The 15051-nt window shown below is 41.3% G+C and overlaps 1 protein-coding gene across 3 annotated transcripts in view; it reads right to left on the bottom strand.

Moving 5' to 3' along the window:
- The window catches only part of LOC144533360 (kinesin-like protein KIF13B), a 64314-nt gene continuing 49263 nt past the window's right edge, over positions 1 to 15051 (bottom strand). For 2 of the 3 annotated variants that reach the window (XM_078274667.1, XM_078274665.1), the window contains 7 exons: positions 13756 to 13833; positions 13199 to 13255; positions 12283 to 12376; positions 11855 to 11937; positions 6506 to 6571; positions 3601 to 5008; positions 1 to 3125 (listed from right to left, as the gene is read on the bottom strand). In XM_078274667.1, the coding sequence (XP_078130793.1) occupies positions 2875 to 3125; positions 3601 to 5008; positions 6506 to 6571; positions 11855 to 11937; positions 12283 to 12376; positions 13199 to 13255; positions 13756 to 13833 (2037 nt within the window). In that variant the 3' untranslated portion in view covers positions 1 to 2874. The remainder of the gene's footprint in view (positions 3126 to 3600; positions 5009 to 6505; positions 6572 to 11854; positions 11938 to 12282; positions 12377 to 13198; positions 13256 to 13755; positions 13834 to 15051) is intronic. The other variant, XM_078274668.1, reaches the window with a different exon arrangement.

Raw genomic sequence — 15051 nt, 5'->3', positions numbered from 1 at the left:
TTGACAAGAGCAGAATGAAATTTATTTCACAATATAAAATGTTGATTTAGCTTTTTATCATCAATGATTCTTAATCTTTAAATAAATAAGCATTCAGGATTGTATAAAATCTTATTTACCAGACAAAATGTTATACTAAATGCGTTCCAAACAACAAAATCCCTCAAGTATCCCCATACACACAGTATAATTAAAAACATGATGGTGAAAAAGAAAAAAAAAAAAACCTGCCACACATTATCTCTAGTTAAAAGGAAGTCACTTCCAGTCAGTGTTGACACACTTGCTTAGACACAAAGCTGATTAAAAGTGTTGCAAAATTTCAGTAGAATTTATCCGTAAATGGAGTTTTTCAGCAAACAGCAAAAGTACATTCAAGAGCTAAAAGAAGCTCCAGTGAAACCGTTTGAAAACCTATCAACCGCACAGAATTTGGTGGTATATCACTAAGGCACATTGGCTGAGCAGTAGTCGTAATATTTCAAGGCACGAGAGAAAAATAAACATTACCAATAGGCATAAAACAAGTTGCAATACTTGGAAGGCCATCCAAACATGCAGCTGCATAATACATTTTGAACAGTAGAAATATGAGCACATGGTGTTGTGTAACCTCAGTGTACTGTAGAGTAATCCAGTGAACTTTAGGTACTTTTAACATTCAACCCTATATGCAAATATACTTTTGCCTGGATTTTGAGATAGTCCTTTGATTGTTATCTGTGTCACTGGAATAAAGCCATTTCAAACTGAGATAACCAACAATGTCACTGTCGTATTGGTCGGCGTGAAGGTGGTACAGGGTTGGTTATGTGGAAAATGGCACCTTCTGCTGCACTAACCCATAGAGTCTGACTAGGGCTGAATCTCACTTTGATATCTCTTCGCTCCTCAGTTGAACCCATAGACTGTTAATATTAATGGACAAAGCATCCAGTTCGGAGAAGTGCTGCAAATGCGGAAGTGCATTACACCTGCATTCTATCTGAATTGCAGCAGGGGGCGACACGTGCGGTTGCAAAAGGAGGTCGGTTTCTGTAGAAGTCTATGAGAAAGTGACGCACTTCTCAATTGATGTATTACCTCAGTAAACATTTTCATAATGAGTTTATGGTCTCAATCGCTAGTTTGAAGTCTTCTGCAACAAAGAATGATGTTCATTTTTTTAATAATGGTCTCGTCGATTTTAAAATCAACGATAAAGCGGGGGGTGGTTTAGGGCGTGGCTATGATGTGATTGACAGTTCGCGGCCTGTCTTATATGTAATATAACTATGGGACAAAGATATATTTAAAACCTAGCGAAGCTAAATCTTGAATTATGTAGGCTAGCTTTCAGCAGCAATTGCATCCAGATTGCCAGTGAAAGTGTGTAGCACTCTCAGCTAATGTCACAGTCAGATACCGCCCAACAGTCTATGGCTCCTCCCTCACTCCTCCCTCTCGTCTAAAATCGTCACATCCGCAACCAAGATGGCTGCGCCCGTAACGGCAAACTCGACGACTCACAGCGGATCTCCACAAACCAATGGGTGGCGTCACACATGCTCTGTCCATTAATATTTACAGTCAATGGTTGAACCTGGAAGTTGTTCTGGCCCTCCTTTATGAAGGCCGTCTCGAGGAGCTAGGATCGAGGAGGGATCACCGAGGAGCTATGAGCGAGGGTTCACGAGAGCAGCCTTGCCGGAAGCCGTGCAGCTGAAAGCCATCGCGAACTCCGCTCATACAGCTGACCGATTCACGGGACACTTAAGAGGAAAGGATGTCTCATCCCTCTAAAAACACATTTCCTCGTTTCCTCTCTCCTCCCATGATTTTGGGCCTAAGTGGTGGCGAATGTTGGATCTTAGAAAGGCAGTGTCATGCGTAGACCACCCATAGGTCAGGGTGCTTGACGGGGAATCTAGTCATGAGAAGCAATAAGAACGTTGTCAACAGGTCCTACGTCAATAGTCTGTGCACCTTCATATTGAACTAGGGTGATGGTGTAGGGATCTAATTCTAGGGGCATGCTATTTGACATGAAATTAATTATAGAGAAAGGGTTGTCATTTGCATCAACATACCTAAAAACATTCCTATTTTTTAATTTAAAAAAAAATACTTTTTCCGGAGTTCCCTAATTAAGTACATTAGGTAGGATACAGTCTTTTAACAGATGACTGATGAATATTTGATGGGGGAGAGCCTTCCCTCTCCCAACAGAGGAGCGTGGACTCGATCATCTTGAGTTGCCCAAACTTACAGTAAAGGACCAGATCCAGTGGAGCCTTTAGTCCATCTACCCAAATAAAATACTGTATTGTCACTCTTTCTGAAAGCGTACCCTATAGAGCTCAACAGTGACCGCCCACTTTATTAACGGCTCTGGTTCCGGAAGTGTTTTTCCCCATTCAATTGCTCCATTGACATTTCAAAAATTGCTTATATAAAGAGTTTCAAGTCTGGATCCAAGCCAACTAGCAACGAGAGCAATCATGACCATTAAACATTTGATTTGGCGCAAAAAAACATTTTGAAAACGGTAAAAAAAAGGTACAAGACTGTGTAGAGAAACTGTCATAGACTTGAAATGGCAGGAGCTCGATCTAGCCGTTCGCGGTTTCGCTGCTACGGTAAACATTTCCATGGTAACAGCGAGTTTCTTAAAAGGTTGATTTAATACGGACTTCTAGTTTTTACAGGAACAGAAACGTCTGTTTCCCAACCTCGTAGCTCGTGGTCAGTCTGCCTCGGATGGTTTAGACATTATGGCTAGTAACAAAAATCCTTATGGAGAAAATCAATGGGATTTTTAATTCCGGAACCACACTGTTGAGCTCTATAGTCATGTTTGTCCAGCAGCGAGTCATTTAGCGGACACCGAGCCTCTCAGGTGTTCCACGACTTGCGGTTCTCTCCTCTGCTGCGGCCGGGCGCTGCCCCACTGCCTCCGCCTTTGGCCAGCGCGGTAAGGGCTGCCAGGTTGGGGCTGGATCCAGACAGGTTGGCGCTACGGCGCTTTTGCTGTTGGCGACGGCGCTTGCCGCTGGCCCTGCTCACCCTGTCTGGCCTTATCAGCACGCCGTAACCAGGGTTACAGTGGAAGTAGTGCTTGCCGCACACTGAACCGTCATTCTTTCCTGGAGAAAGACAGAGGAAGGGTTTGTTTGAGATTCTGAGTGGTGATAAAACAAAGTACAATGTATGTGAAGAATGCAATAAGGTAGAGATATGGAGAAAATCAAATATCACAATATTTTTGACCAAACGGATCGATATCGCGGCGATATTGTAGGGTACAATCGGGGCTTTCACAAAATTTAACTTGTGATTAGATTTGTGATAAATGATCATCAGTAATGTGGATACAACGATTAAATGGTTAAAGGCAAACAACAGAACAGCTAGAACAGTCTGGTAAGTTCAGAAAAGTACTTCACTTTACTGTAATGCAGCCTTTAAAACCAGGGGAAGACATCACTTTCTGTCCTTTTACGATATTATGATATCCAAAGTTAAGACGATATCTAGCCTCATTTATGGATATCGATTTAATATGGATATATTGCCCAGCCTTACAATAAGGTCAATTGGATTGGGACATGTTCCACTCACCTGCTGGTACCTCCAGTTCCACTCCCACCCAGGTACCCTCTGCAAAATCTGTGGGTCCAACGTAACGGACGGTGCCGTTCTTATTGTTCCCCACGGTCACAAACTCGCCTTCTTTTAACCAGTCGGGGAGAACTGCAGCAGCATCTCCCTCCTCAGAGTCGGAGATCATCTCCAGATTTTCCATTGGCACGGAGAGGTTAAGTCCCGCCCCCAGGCTGCTGGCCCGGTCCACCTGCGCAGGCTTACCCTCCTCCTTGCCCACAATGCGCTGGAACGACCGGAGGTCTGAAGACTTCACTTTCTGGATCTTGAAGGGGTTTGCCACTGAGGCATCCGGTTTGGAAGGCGGAACACTGGACAGAGAAGGAGCTGGGGCCGCGGTGGCGTTCTTCGACGCGTTGGCAGGTGCTTCCTGTCGTACTTCTTTAGTGGTTGAGGATGAAGTCAGGGTGGAGGTGCCATTTGAGTTTGAGGCCTCGGAAGTGGCTTGTTCTTCGGACAAAGATAGAAGGACCAAATCTCCAGATGGGGCAGGAGCTGGAACCAAGACTTGGCACACATCTGGCACCAGGTTTAGGGCTGGATCTTGGGCACTGTTGAAGGGTTTTTGGTCGTGTTTGGGCTGCTGTGGCTGTGGCACGATTGTTTCAGACTGACTTTGACCTTCTTGTGCAGACGGTTGTGTCGGTGTTTCGTAGCGGAGTGACGGTTCAGCTTCTGTCTCGTCTGTGGCAGCTAGCTCGAGTTCTTCTGTCAGAGGGGTTTCTGGTTTTGAGTGGTCTGCTTGTGAAACTTCTGTCCGTTTGGTTCCATTCTCTGGCACTAACAATGAATCTTTAACTGGCTCTGAATTGTCTAACTGTTCTGATCCAATATGGTCAGTAGTTGAGTCTTGCTTTTGTTTGATCTGGCGTAATGCGTCTGATTCTGCAACTGAATCCGGCTCTCCGTGCTCCTTCAACTTGACTGACGGAGACTGGTTTGGTTCTTGTTGACTTAGGATTGAACCTGAAGGAGCATCGTCTTGTTTGGACGGTGGCGAGTCCGTCCTCTCTTCAGCTGTCTCATCGTCCAAAACCAGCAACGACTCCTGGGGCTCCGATTGGTCCACAGGGAAAGCCTCAGGGTAAGTGTCAGATTGTGCCACTTTATTGTCCTCTTCCTCTTCATCTGGCACCATCTCGAAGCCGTCGCTTCTGCTGCCAGATGACGGAGGCAGGTCCCAGCTCAGTGTGTAGACGTCCGACAGCGTTGCTGTAGATATGCACGTCGACATGTATCCGCTCGATGCATCGCTCACCGGGCTGTGGGTGGACTCTTCCGTCTCTGGGATGTAAGGTGGCGGGAGGGGCATGGATCTGGGGCTTTCCGTTTGGAGGTCAGGAGGAATGATTTCCTCAATGGGAACCTAAGAGGGAAGCCATGGCAACAAAGGTATTAATGACTCAAAAGGCAGCAAAAGGCTGAATCCCTGTTTGTCTGTTCCCAAGTCTTAATTCCACCTTGAAATGGACTCAAGCCTTTCTCTTATTGTTTTCTGTTTTAAGTCAAATTGTTCTCCGTTAGACCAAAACCACTGATACAACTGGGTTCATTGTACTGTCTAAAGCTAGATGCCTACTTTGTCTGTCTGTTGTTTGGCCATGTAGTGTGTACAGTCATCTTTTTTTACTGAAAAAAGCAGCCTGCTGCTGAAAACAACGTTGATGAGAGCCATAAAAGTAAACCACAAAACAGTAAAGTTGTGGGACATAAAACCAAAACGATGTGCTGAAATACGCTTAAAACCTCAATATATCTGAGAGTTTGGTGAAAATTCTTTATGGGTTCATCATTATTTACAAGTGACCTCACATTACAAGTAGTCTTTTGTTCCATTAGTACAGGTATAATATGCAATGCTTTGCTCAGAACACAATGTATAGACTAATAATAAATACATTTTGCCTCTCAATCATCACTTATGACCCTCTAGAAGTGTGTGGTGGTGTCTGTATCTGCAGAGACCCTGCGCTCTGCCTGGGATCTCTCTTTGTGTCTTTCTCTGTGTGCAGGACGTTTCTGGGCGTGGTCAAAGAGCCTTTGGGCTTCAAGTGGGTGTGTAACCCTCAGCCAATAATAGTGCGCAGGGTGTACAGCGTCTCATATTGTCGCACAAGTTTACTGACACACAGAAACAGACCGGATGAAGCTCTGCATTCACTCATAATCCGAAAATGCGTCACCTTAACGTGGAGGTGTGTTTATTTGTGCTTTAGAACATAATCGCTGTGAAACAATGTGAGAAGAGCCTTTTGTTCCTGATTAGTGTTTTGTACGGCGCTCTCGCTCTCTTCATTCACTCATTTGCATTCAATCTCACTACATATTCTACCTTTTAATATACAAATATTAATTAGAGCATCTTAAGAGATCTCTACCAGCCTGTAAATACAGCATAATGGTATGCATTACTGTTACATACAACAGTGAGTCTAATCAAAGCAACCTACAATATATAACTGCCTCACCGACACCACTGTCATAAACCAAAAACCCCTTCTAGGCTTTCATTGAAATCTGAATAATATAATACATCAGAATACAAAGAAATAATAATAAAAGAAGTATAATAATAATTAAGTCTTATAAACTGTCAGGCTGGTGTGGTTATAGTCCATCCATTCTTGCAACAGAGTAATATTGTTGAGAAAAGTGCTTGTAATTGAAAGTTATTTTGGATTCAATAGAAAATATGTTTTTTTCCAAGATGACAATTGCATGGTATGACCACACCCAGCAAGTCAGATAATGTCCATGCTTTTAATTGTATGTTCTGTATATTGTTTAAAAATGAATACAATTGTTAATCACAACAACAAAAAACTGCATTCCCTATAACACCATTTGGGGTTGGAGAACTTACTGGCTGCTGGTGTTTGCTCATGTCATCATCAACACTGGCTGACTGCACCATGATGCGAGGCAAACTCTGCGACAGGAAGGGGAATTTAAAAGATGTTCAGTTAATAACATTTGAAATGAAACAATCGTCAATCTGTAAATTAAAGCTGAAAGCTTGTCAATCAGATTTCAAGATGTAATCATGAGCAAGTAAGCGTCTTTTCAGTCAGGTTCCACCTGGAGATTAGATATTAATATAAGCCTGTAGATTTCCAAACCTGTTCATTATACAGTGTGCATGAAGTGGTGATTAGCTGCTGGGAGGGAATTATAAAGCTCGGGCTTCAGCATGACGATAACAGAGCCAGTGGGGGGAAAGTTAATCTACGACTGTAAAAAGATGCCAGATACTGTAGGCTGAACTTTATGCTGTACTGCTTTCTCTGGCAGCCTAAAAAAATACTCAACTGGGATAACTAACCAGCCAAGTTGTTATAATATATATCTGCACAGACATTTGTTATAAAAGCTTAAAAACGTTGTTCTCTAATCTGGACCCTATTTTCCTGTGTAACTGATGGGAACAACAATCTCTGAAATTGGTCCAGTATTAAGCAAGATCGCTACAGTCGTCAGCGCCTTAACAAGCTACAATGTAAAGGTATTGGGCGATTGCGCACTTTCTATTTACGTCTACTAAAAGTGCTTATTTTACCACTGACATGTTCAGATCAAAATTATTGTTCTAAGTGTCTGACAACATTATGAAAAGGATCCCCACAGATGTCAACCTTTTTGTTAAGGAGTAAGATCTTTTTGTTTAAAGTGCTCATATTATGCTTTTTGGCTTTTTCCCTTTCCTTTATTGTGTTATATATCTTTTTTGTGCATGTTATAGGCTTCCAAAGTGAAAAAGCCCAAAGGAGGATGAATTCTTTGACCTTCATATTGTTAAACGCTATGATCCAGAGGTAAGATATTCACAGTGTGGATTTGCGAGTTTCCCTCTCTTATACCTTGCTATTGTCTTTTGCAAATCCCAAATGTACCACCTAGATAGCAGATGGAGGGAAATCTTATAGCTAGGGCTGTGCAATTAATCAAAGTTTTAATCTGGATTATGATTTTGGCTCGTAGTGATCACAAAAACAGAGTAATCGAGAAAAACGATTGTTTTTGCACATTACGTTTTTCAAGTAAACTCTTATTTTGTTGTGGAAAAAAAAGTATTAAAGTGCTCATATTTCGCTTTTTGGCTTTTTTCCTTTATTGTGTTATATATATCTTTTTTTGTGCATGTAATAGGTTTATAAAGTGAAAAAGCCCAAAGTCCACCCCAAAGGGACTAACCATCTCCAACAGAAAACACTGTTCACCAACTGCTCCAAACAGCTCTATTGTAGTCCAGCCTTTACTTCAGAGACAAACGTGGTCACTTTGTAACACACGTTATAATGCTCGCCTAGCTGCTAGCGTGGCACGCCCTCATACTCTGCTTCTGACTGGCTAGTAGTCCTTACCTAGCTACTGAGCATGTGCGACTCCCAACAAAGATGGGACAGAAGTGAGATGTCTCACTCTGTAGCTAAAACAGAGAGCTCAACACACAGGGTGAAAAGAGGAGCTGCAGCAACGTGCAGTACAACAAAAATATGGTGTTTTTTGAAAATTAAACCATGTAAACCTGTTCTGATATAACCTCTAAATACAATTATGAACCTGAAAATGAGCATAATATGAGCACTTTAAAATCGTAAAAAACTTGTTGACCGAAAAGATGCTTTAAACTATCAAAATCCATCTTGGTTCGTCTTTCCACTGTTCCAACAATCATCATCTCTGGTTTGGTTGAAATAAACCCTTAATTTACCCATTTACATGTGGAAATATGATGGCTCTATACATGCTAAAAATATTGATTATTTAAATCTTATTTAAGTCTGGTGATGGCGATTTCGGAGCTGTTTCTGGTTAAACAAAAAGGATCTTACTCTTTAACAAAAAGGCCTCTCTCTGTAGGGATCCTAACCATAATGTTGTCAGACACTTAGAATAATAATCTGAGCCGGTTAGTGGCAAAAACAGCTTATAAAAAAACTTGCCCTATATGATTACATTGCAGCCATGTTCGCTGCTGTTGGTTCTTGCTCAGTACTGGACCAATTTCAAAGATTTTTGTTCACATTAGTCACCTAGACACAAATGTATGGGAAAAACAGGATCCAGGTTGAAAAGATCCGAAATTACCCTTTAATGCATATTATCAGTATAGCACATCAATGTATTAAAAAGAATGAATATATTTAATTTATTGTCGCGATCAGCAGTCAAGATGTTGATATGAGGTGCAGAAAGTGCAATAACAATATTTGTTCATCAGATCACTCAAGACACATAATCATGACAAACAATTGGTACAATAATCAGGATAATTGCACCATAATTATAATTGCAGCCATAATCATGTATCCTTATTCTGTATTCTAGTTACCTCTTTAACACTCATTATGATCCGTCAGCTGAGTTAATATTGTGTGTGATTTGCTTCTACGCATTTTTCAAGTTCTTGTAGAGGGTCTTATATCTCGAGAGATTTAATAAATCAAGACAATTGTTCGACCGTGTGCTTAACAGACACATTCACAGGATATTAAATCAGGATGATTGTTAGACTCTCATGCATTCCCGACATCACCCTCTGTGGGAAATTAACACTTCATTCTTCAAACTGAGGATCAAAATTAAGCGCTTTGATTCGGGTCTCGTACTTTTGCTCTGAGCAGAACGACAACCTACGTGGACAGTATGTCTACCATCAGAGAGCAGGTCAAACACATGTATCCTATCCCTCTCTAGGTCACGACGGTAAACCTGCAAGTCAACACAACACATCGGGCAAACAAGAATGGCTGCCTCTGCTGTAATCATTTTAGTTTGGACAGATGAACGTTGTGTTTTCATTAAAAAGGCCAGCCAGCACATGAAAACACTCTTTATCTATCAGTGACTATGTTTACATGCACATACCGGTATTATTCCGGTTTTTGCACTTATTCTGAAAAAGACAATATTCCGACTAAGCTGTGTACATGGACAATGAAAATGAATATTCCACTAGCAGCCATGCAAAACAGGATTTTGACTGGAACTTATTGGACCGTGCAAACACAGCCTCCCTCTTCTATTCCTTCAACCACTTTCTTGAAAAGGTCGATGTTGCGATGTTTGTGCATATCAAAAAATCTGTTAATATCCAAGTCTTTTGTAATATTTGCGCTGTATACATGTCAAAAGAATGCTTCTAAAACCTAAATAATACTGGCATATCCCACATCTTAATTGGAAAATGCTATATTTGGGAAAAAGGCCTTATTCTGACTATCCAAACGGAAAATGCTGTTTACATGACCTGTAGATCGGTGTTAAGTCCAAGTCAAGTTTCAAGTCTTGTCAAAGCAAGTCTCAAGTCCACGAGGTCAAGATCAAGTCACATTACAAGCCATCGTAGGCAATCTATCCACTGTACTGATTGTTTTTTTCAGCACGGTGTTGAGATCAGGGTTACAATCAACCACTCATCCAATTTACAAACACCTTAACAGCCTGCTAATATTTGCAAAACTCCAGGCTTTTGTTTCTGTGTTGACCGTTATAAACATCTGTGGCAAGCATGGTGGAGGGAAGCACTAATTAGAGCGATAGCCTCATACAAAGCACCAACAAGGCCTGCCAGGTTTCCCATCCGACCAAACACCACGGCACATGATTTCCCTGATTAGCTTCCCGCCACGGCTCAAGGTGCTAATCAGTCGAATAAGATGCTGTAGTGTTTGGCTGCGATGAAAAGCTGCAGACTCGCGGGTCTCGATGGCACATGATTGGAGATCAGTGGTGAAGGGGTGGGGGCGGCGCGTCAGGGCGACGAGTTTCACCTGCTCCTAATTAACCCTCTTCTTCACAAAGTGTGCTTCTGTCTCAGTAAGGGGCTGTTTGGCGAGCTCCTGCTTTGATCACAAACATTATACAGCACGTCAATCACTTGGGAGACAACAACTACGTTTGTACTCTTATGTGCTGATAGTTTTAGTCGTAACTTAAGTAGTCTCGCATTGCCAGACCTACCTCCACAGCGCTGCGGAGGAGGGTCGTCGTCGATATAGACTATAACTGAAGTAACGTGTGTGTCTGAGTGTCATGAATGACAGTAAAGTTCATTCTTGACATGCCTAGAATACTTAAATTTTGTGTTTACTAGAACATTTAAACTGTGTTTTCTGGAAATCGAGACACAAAACACAATAATGAATGGTATACATTAATGTTGTTAATAATACTGCTGTTTATAGCAATGTCGTCTTTTCATTTCACACTCACACTGAGCTTAGAAGTAGCATTTGTATTTGTTTTGCTGGTCCTACTTGTAGATGGGTTGTTTCCTGTTTCGTTATATACAGTCAATTAACCAGTAACAATGACAATAGATATATAGATCACCATAGATACTAAAAATATATAAATTATCTTTTTTTTATATATATATATTTTTTTTTGGGCATTTTAGGCCTTTCTTTTTATAGGACAGCTGAAGACATGAAAGGGGGAATGAAATGCAGCAAAGGGCCGCAGGTCGGAGTCGAACCCGTGGCCGCTGCGTCGAGGAGTAAGCCTCTATATATGGGCGCGCGCTCTACCAGGTGCGCTACCCAGGCGCCCATATAAATGATCTTTTAAAACTAGTTTTTACAATTACAATCTTTCATCTCAACCAATCGATGGGTATAAAGGTTGAATCGCCATGGTTTGAAATAAAGCAGCAAATGATGAAGTCTTTTCAACTGATTAAAATTCCACCTAATGTTGAGTAAATGATGTATTTTTAAAAACTGATGACGCTAATGTTTTTTTTTTTTTTTTAGTATCGACTATACAATGCAGGAAACCAGAAACAACCTCAGACACCACCCTGATGAAGGCAAGATGACTTCAAACGTTAACGGTAAATATAACAAAGGTGTACTTGTGAAAACTCCCTCAAAAACTTTAAAAAACATGATATGAGTTCTACATGAAAACACACTTTATTCCTGGTTTATGATGTTTATCACGAGTGGTTTATTACCTCCATTTTTGCGACCTTCTGAAAAACCACTCATCTTGGCCACTGAGGCATTTAAGCGCCTTTATCTGTTTATGATTTGTGTTTCCATCTACATGAGCTCCGTTTCCATGGCAACAGACAAAATATGTCTAGCTGCTGATGTGTAGAGGGGATATTCAGATTCAGGCTGCAGTGATGCATATAAACTTTGAAATCCCCGAGACCGCAGGCCTAAATCCAGAGCACTGTAAGCTGACTGAATGAGTGTGGTACCTGCTGATGGACGGCTGTCTGCTCTCCACCACCTTCCTTCCCGCCAGGAAGCAGGGACTTCAGCAGCTTCGGTACGGCCTTCACTGTAGGGAGATAAGACGCAGCGAAGCCTGAATGCGCTGATAGAGAGAATGGAGAAAAGGAGAGAAGAGGAGGAGGTTGCACGAGCAGAGATGGGGAAAAACAAGGGCAGGAAGGAAAAAGGAAAGCAGGAAAAGATTACAGTTTTGAGGCAGGGAGGAGGAAATTTGTGTTGGCAAAAGAAGAAAACAAGTGCCAAACTAAGATTCAGAGCAAAAGAACAGATATAGTTGCCCATGGGCTAAAGCAAACAATTGAGCCGATGACATCAAAGGCAGCAAAAAGGGAAAGCTAATTCAAAGCCACAGAAGAAATCCATTAGAAGATAAAGGCTGTATCATTCGTACCTGTATCTGGGTGAAGGCTTTGGGATATGGAGCTAGGCACTGTGCGTATCGATGAAGGCCTCACGAAAGAAAGGTCCTGGTGGCTCCCCCAGCCCTGCACACACACCAGAGGCAGACACCCAGAGGACGATACACATATGGCTTAAAGGAGCATTTCAGTAATCTGTGACCTTTAACAGACTCTACTGGTGACCAGAAAGAACTGCAACAACACTAATCGAAGCAGTTATTTCAACCATTTATCCTTTACTTCTGGCTAACTATTCTAACCGCTTACCCAATTCTTTTAGCTAACTCTATCAACTGTTTATCCATTTCTTTTAGCTATTTCAACCCTTTATACTGTATATACATTACTTTTAGATAACTCGAGCACTTATCTATTACTTTTAGCTTACTATTTCAGCCGTTTGTCCGTTGCTTTTAGCTTACCATTTCGACTGTGTATCCATTACTTTAAGCTAACTCTTTAAACCACTTATCCATGAATTTTAGCTTACCATTTCAACTGTTTATGATGAACAAACAGAGAAATGTATCTTTTTAGATAAAACACATGTTGACAAAGTTTCCTTCTGGGGACATCATTTGAAATTGGTAAAAAAGTCAAGCTGGAAAAAAAGGTAATAAATTGCAATATATTGCAGAATATTGCAATATGTTTAAAATCGCAATAATATTGTATCGTGACATTAGTATTGTGATGATATCGTATCGTGAGGCCTCTGGTGATTCCCATCCCTAGATATATATATATATATACGTATGACTCCACTTTCTTAAGTCTTTAGTCCATATTATGGACACAATCTTGGAAATGAGAAATAGAAAACGACAAACACAAGACAAAATCTGAGACACGATACATGAATGGATAGCAATTAGAAGATTAGTAGACATGATTTAGGTGTCTCACCTTGAAGTCATTGAGCTTATGAGTGGAGGAGTAGAGATCCAGACTGTTGGCTGACAGCTGGTTAAAGGGTTAGAGGGTTAGAACCAGGGCGGTAGTGAGACATGTTAAAACCAGGGAGATATTAAGAAACAAAACCTGAACCCCATAATACAAAAATCTACCTTGTGGTTAGCAGTAGTTAAAATAAAAGCTGTGAGCACGCAAGTTCATGTAAGTGATGAAAAGAAGATGCATGACAAACAAAACTATACATAAATCTATTCAACAAACATCATGGGCTGTTTCAGCTCCATGATACGGAGAGATCTTAGGACAGTCAAATATTGGAAGCACACTAAAGATGGATAGGTTATTCTTTTTTCCGAGTCCTGTGTCAGTTGACAGTTTGAAATCTTTTTTATTCATGACCACAGTGGGATGTCTCTCTGTCCTCAGGATCCATCGCTCGAGCTAAGATTACTACCTAATTAGGTCATAACCTTATGTAAAAAAAAAACAGAACTATTCCTTTAATGTTTGGGTCATAAAAAAAACAAACAAACATTGAACTCTCTTACCTGCTGGATGTTTGGAGAGCTCAGGCAGCGTGTGGAAGCTTTCCCTCTGACTGCCAGCTGTTCCTTAACAGCCACCTCCTACACACAAACAAATATGTTTTTTGTTTTGGTTTTTCCTAGCAGTTCTAATACCATATCACTTAGTTTCTCTGTTTAGATGTTCTGTATTATTCGGTTTAATTAGATCTATGCGTTTCTTTTTGTTGGCAGGGTGGAAAGAAAAATGTTCCAATTTTGGCTCTGGGTGACATTTTGGGCAAAAAAGACAATGAGGATTTAATGTGCTCATGCTTCAGAGAAAAATCAATCAAAGGAGCACGGTTAAATGAGAGTCTGGTCAGACATTTAGGTATTCTGAGTGATGTAAATGATATTGAATAGCAAGTGATTTAGGGCGCTTTCACACCTTCCTTGTTAAGACCGGTTGAATCGCACTAGAGTTTGTTCGCCCCCTTGGTGCGGTTGGTTTGGCAGGTGAGAACGCAGCAATCGCACTCGGGTGCGCACCAAAAGCAGACCAAAGACCAAGGACCAAGACCTGCTTGATGAAGTGGTCTCGGGTGTGCTTTCAATCGAACTCTGGAGTGGTTTGTTTGTGGTGAGAATGTGATTCGACCTCCAGAGCTGTAGTTCTCGAGTCCGGACTCAAGACGCTTTATTGTTGTCTCGGACTGGTCTCGGACTCGGCCATTGCATTCGCCAAATATTCTAGTTGGTCTCGATTATGCTTTTATTCTAAAGTAACTTCCTCTTTCAAAACAAAACCATTGATGAAGCGCACTCATTCAGAAAACAGGTATTAGTTGTATTCAAAATCCATCTAGGACAGGCATCGAGATTGGACGCCTGGTATATGCCTGGCCGCATCATATACCTTAATCATCAGGTATCAATCATTTTCATTTTTGCCACAGACACAATGTCAGCGAGCACTTTGTACTATGGATTTTTCAGGACAAGTAATAAGTTCAAGAATGGCAACATTTCCATTTTATATTTTAAGTAAATAATGTTGCCTAATTTGACCCTTTCTTTCTATGATCCAGACAGTCTCTCATTTGGACTCGTTCTTGACTTGGACTTGAACTTTTTTGGACTCGGTCTTGACTTGGACTTGAACCTCCTTGGACTTGGTCTTGCCCCTGTCTCGACTAGTCTTGGTCTTGGACTGGTCTTGGACTCGACAAAGGTGGACTGGACTACAGCCCTGCCGACCTCGAACCGCACCAACTATATATACACTCCGCAAGTCTGAGCTAATGTCTCCTGTAGTCAGGTGTGCTTTGCAATCTGCGA

This window comes from Sander vitreus, chromosome 18, assembly GCF_031162955.1.
Source record: "Sander vitreus isolate 19-12246 chromosome 18, sanVit1, whole genome shotgun sequence".
Lineage (NCBI taxonomy): Eukaryota > Metazoa > Chordata > Actinopteri > Perciformes > Percidae > Sander > Sander vitreus.
This window is presented reverse-complemented; position numbering and strand designations above follow the sequence as displayed.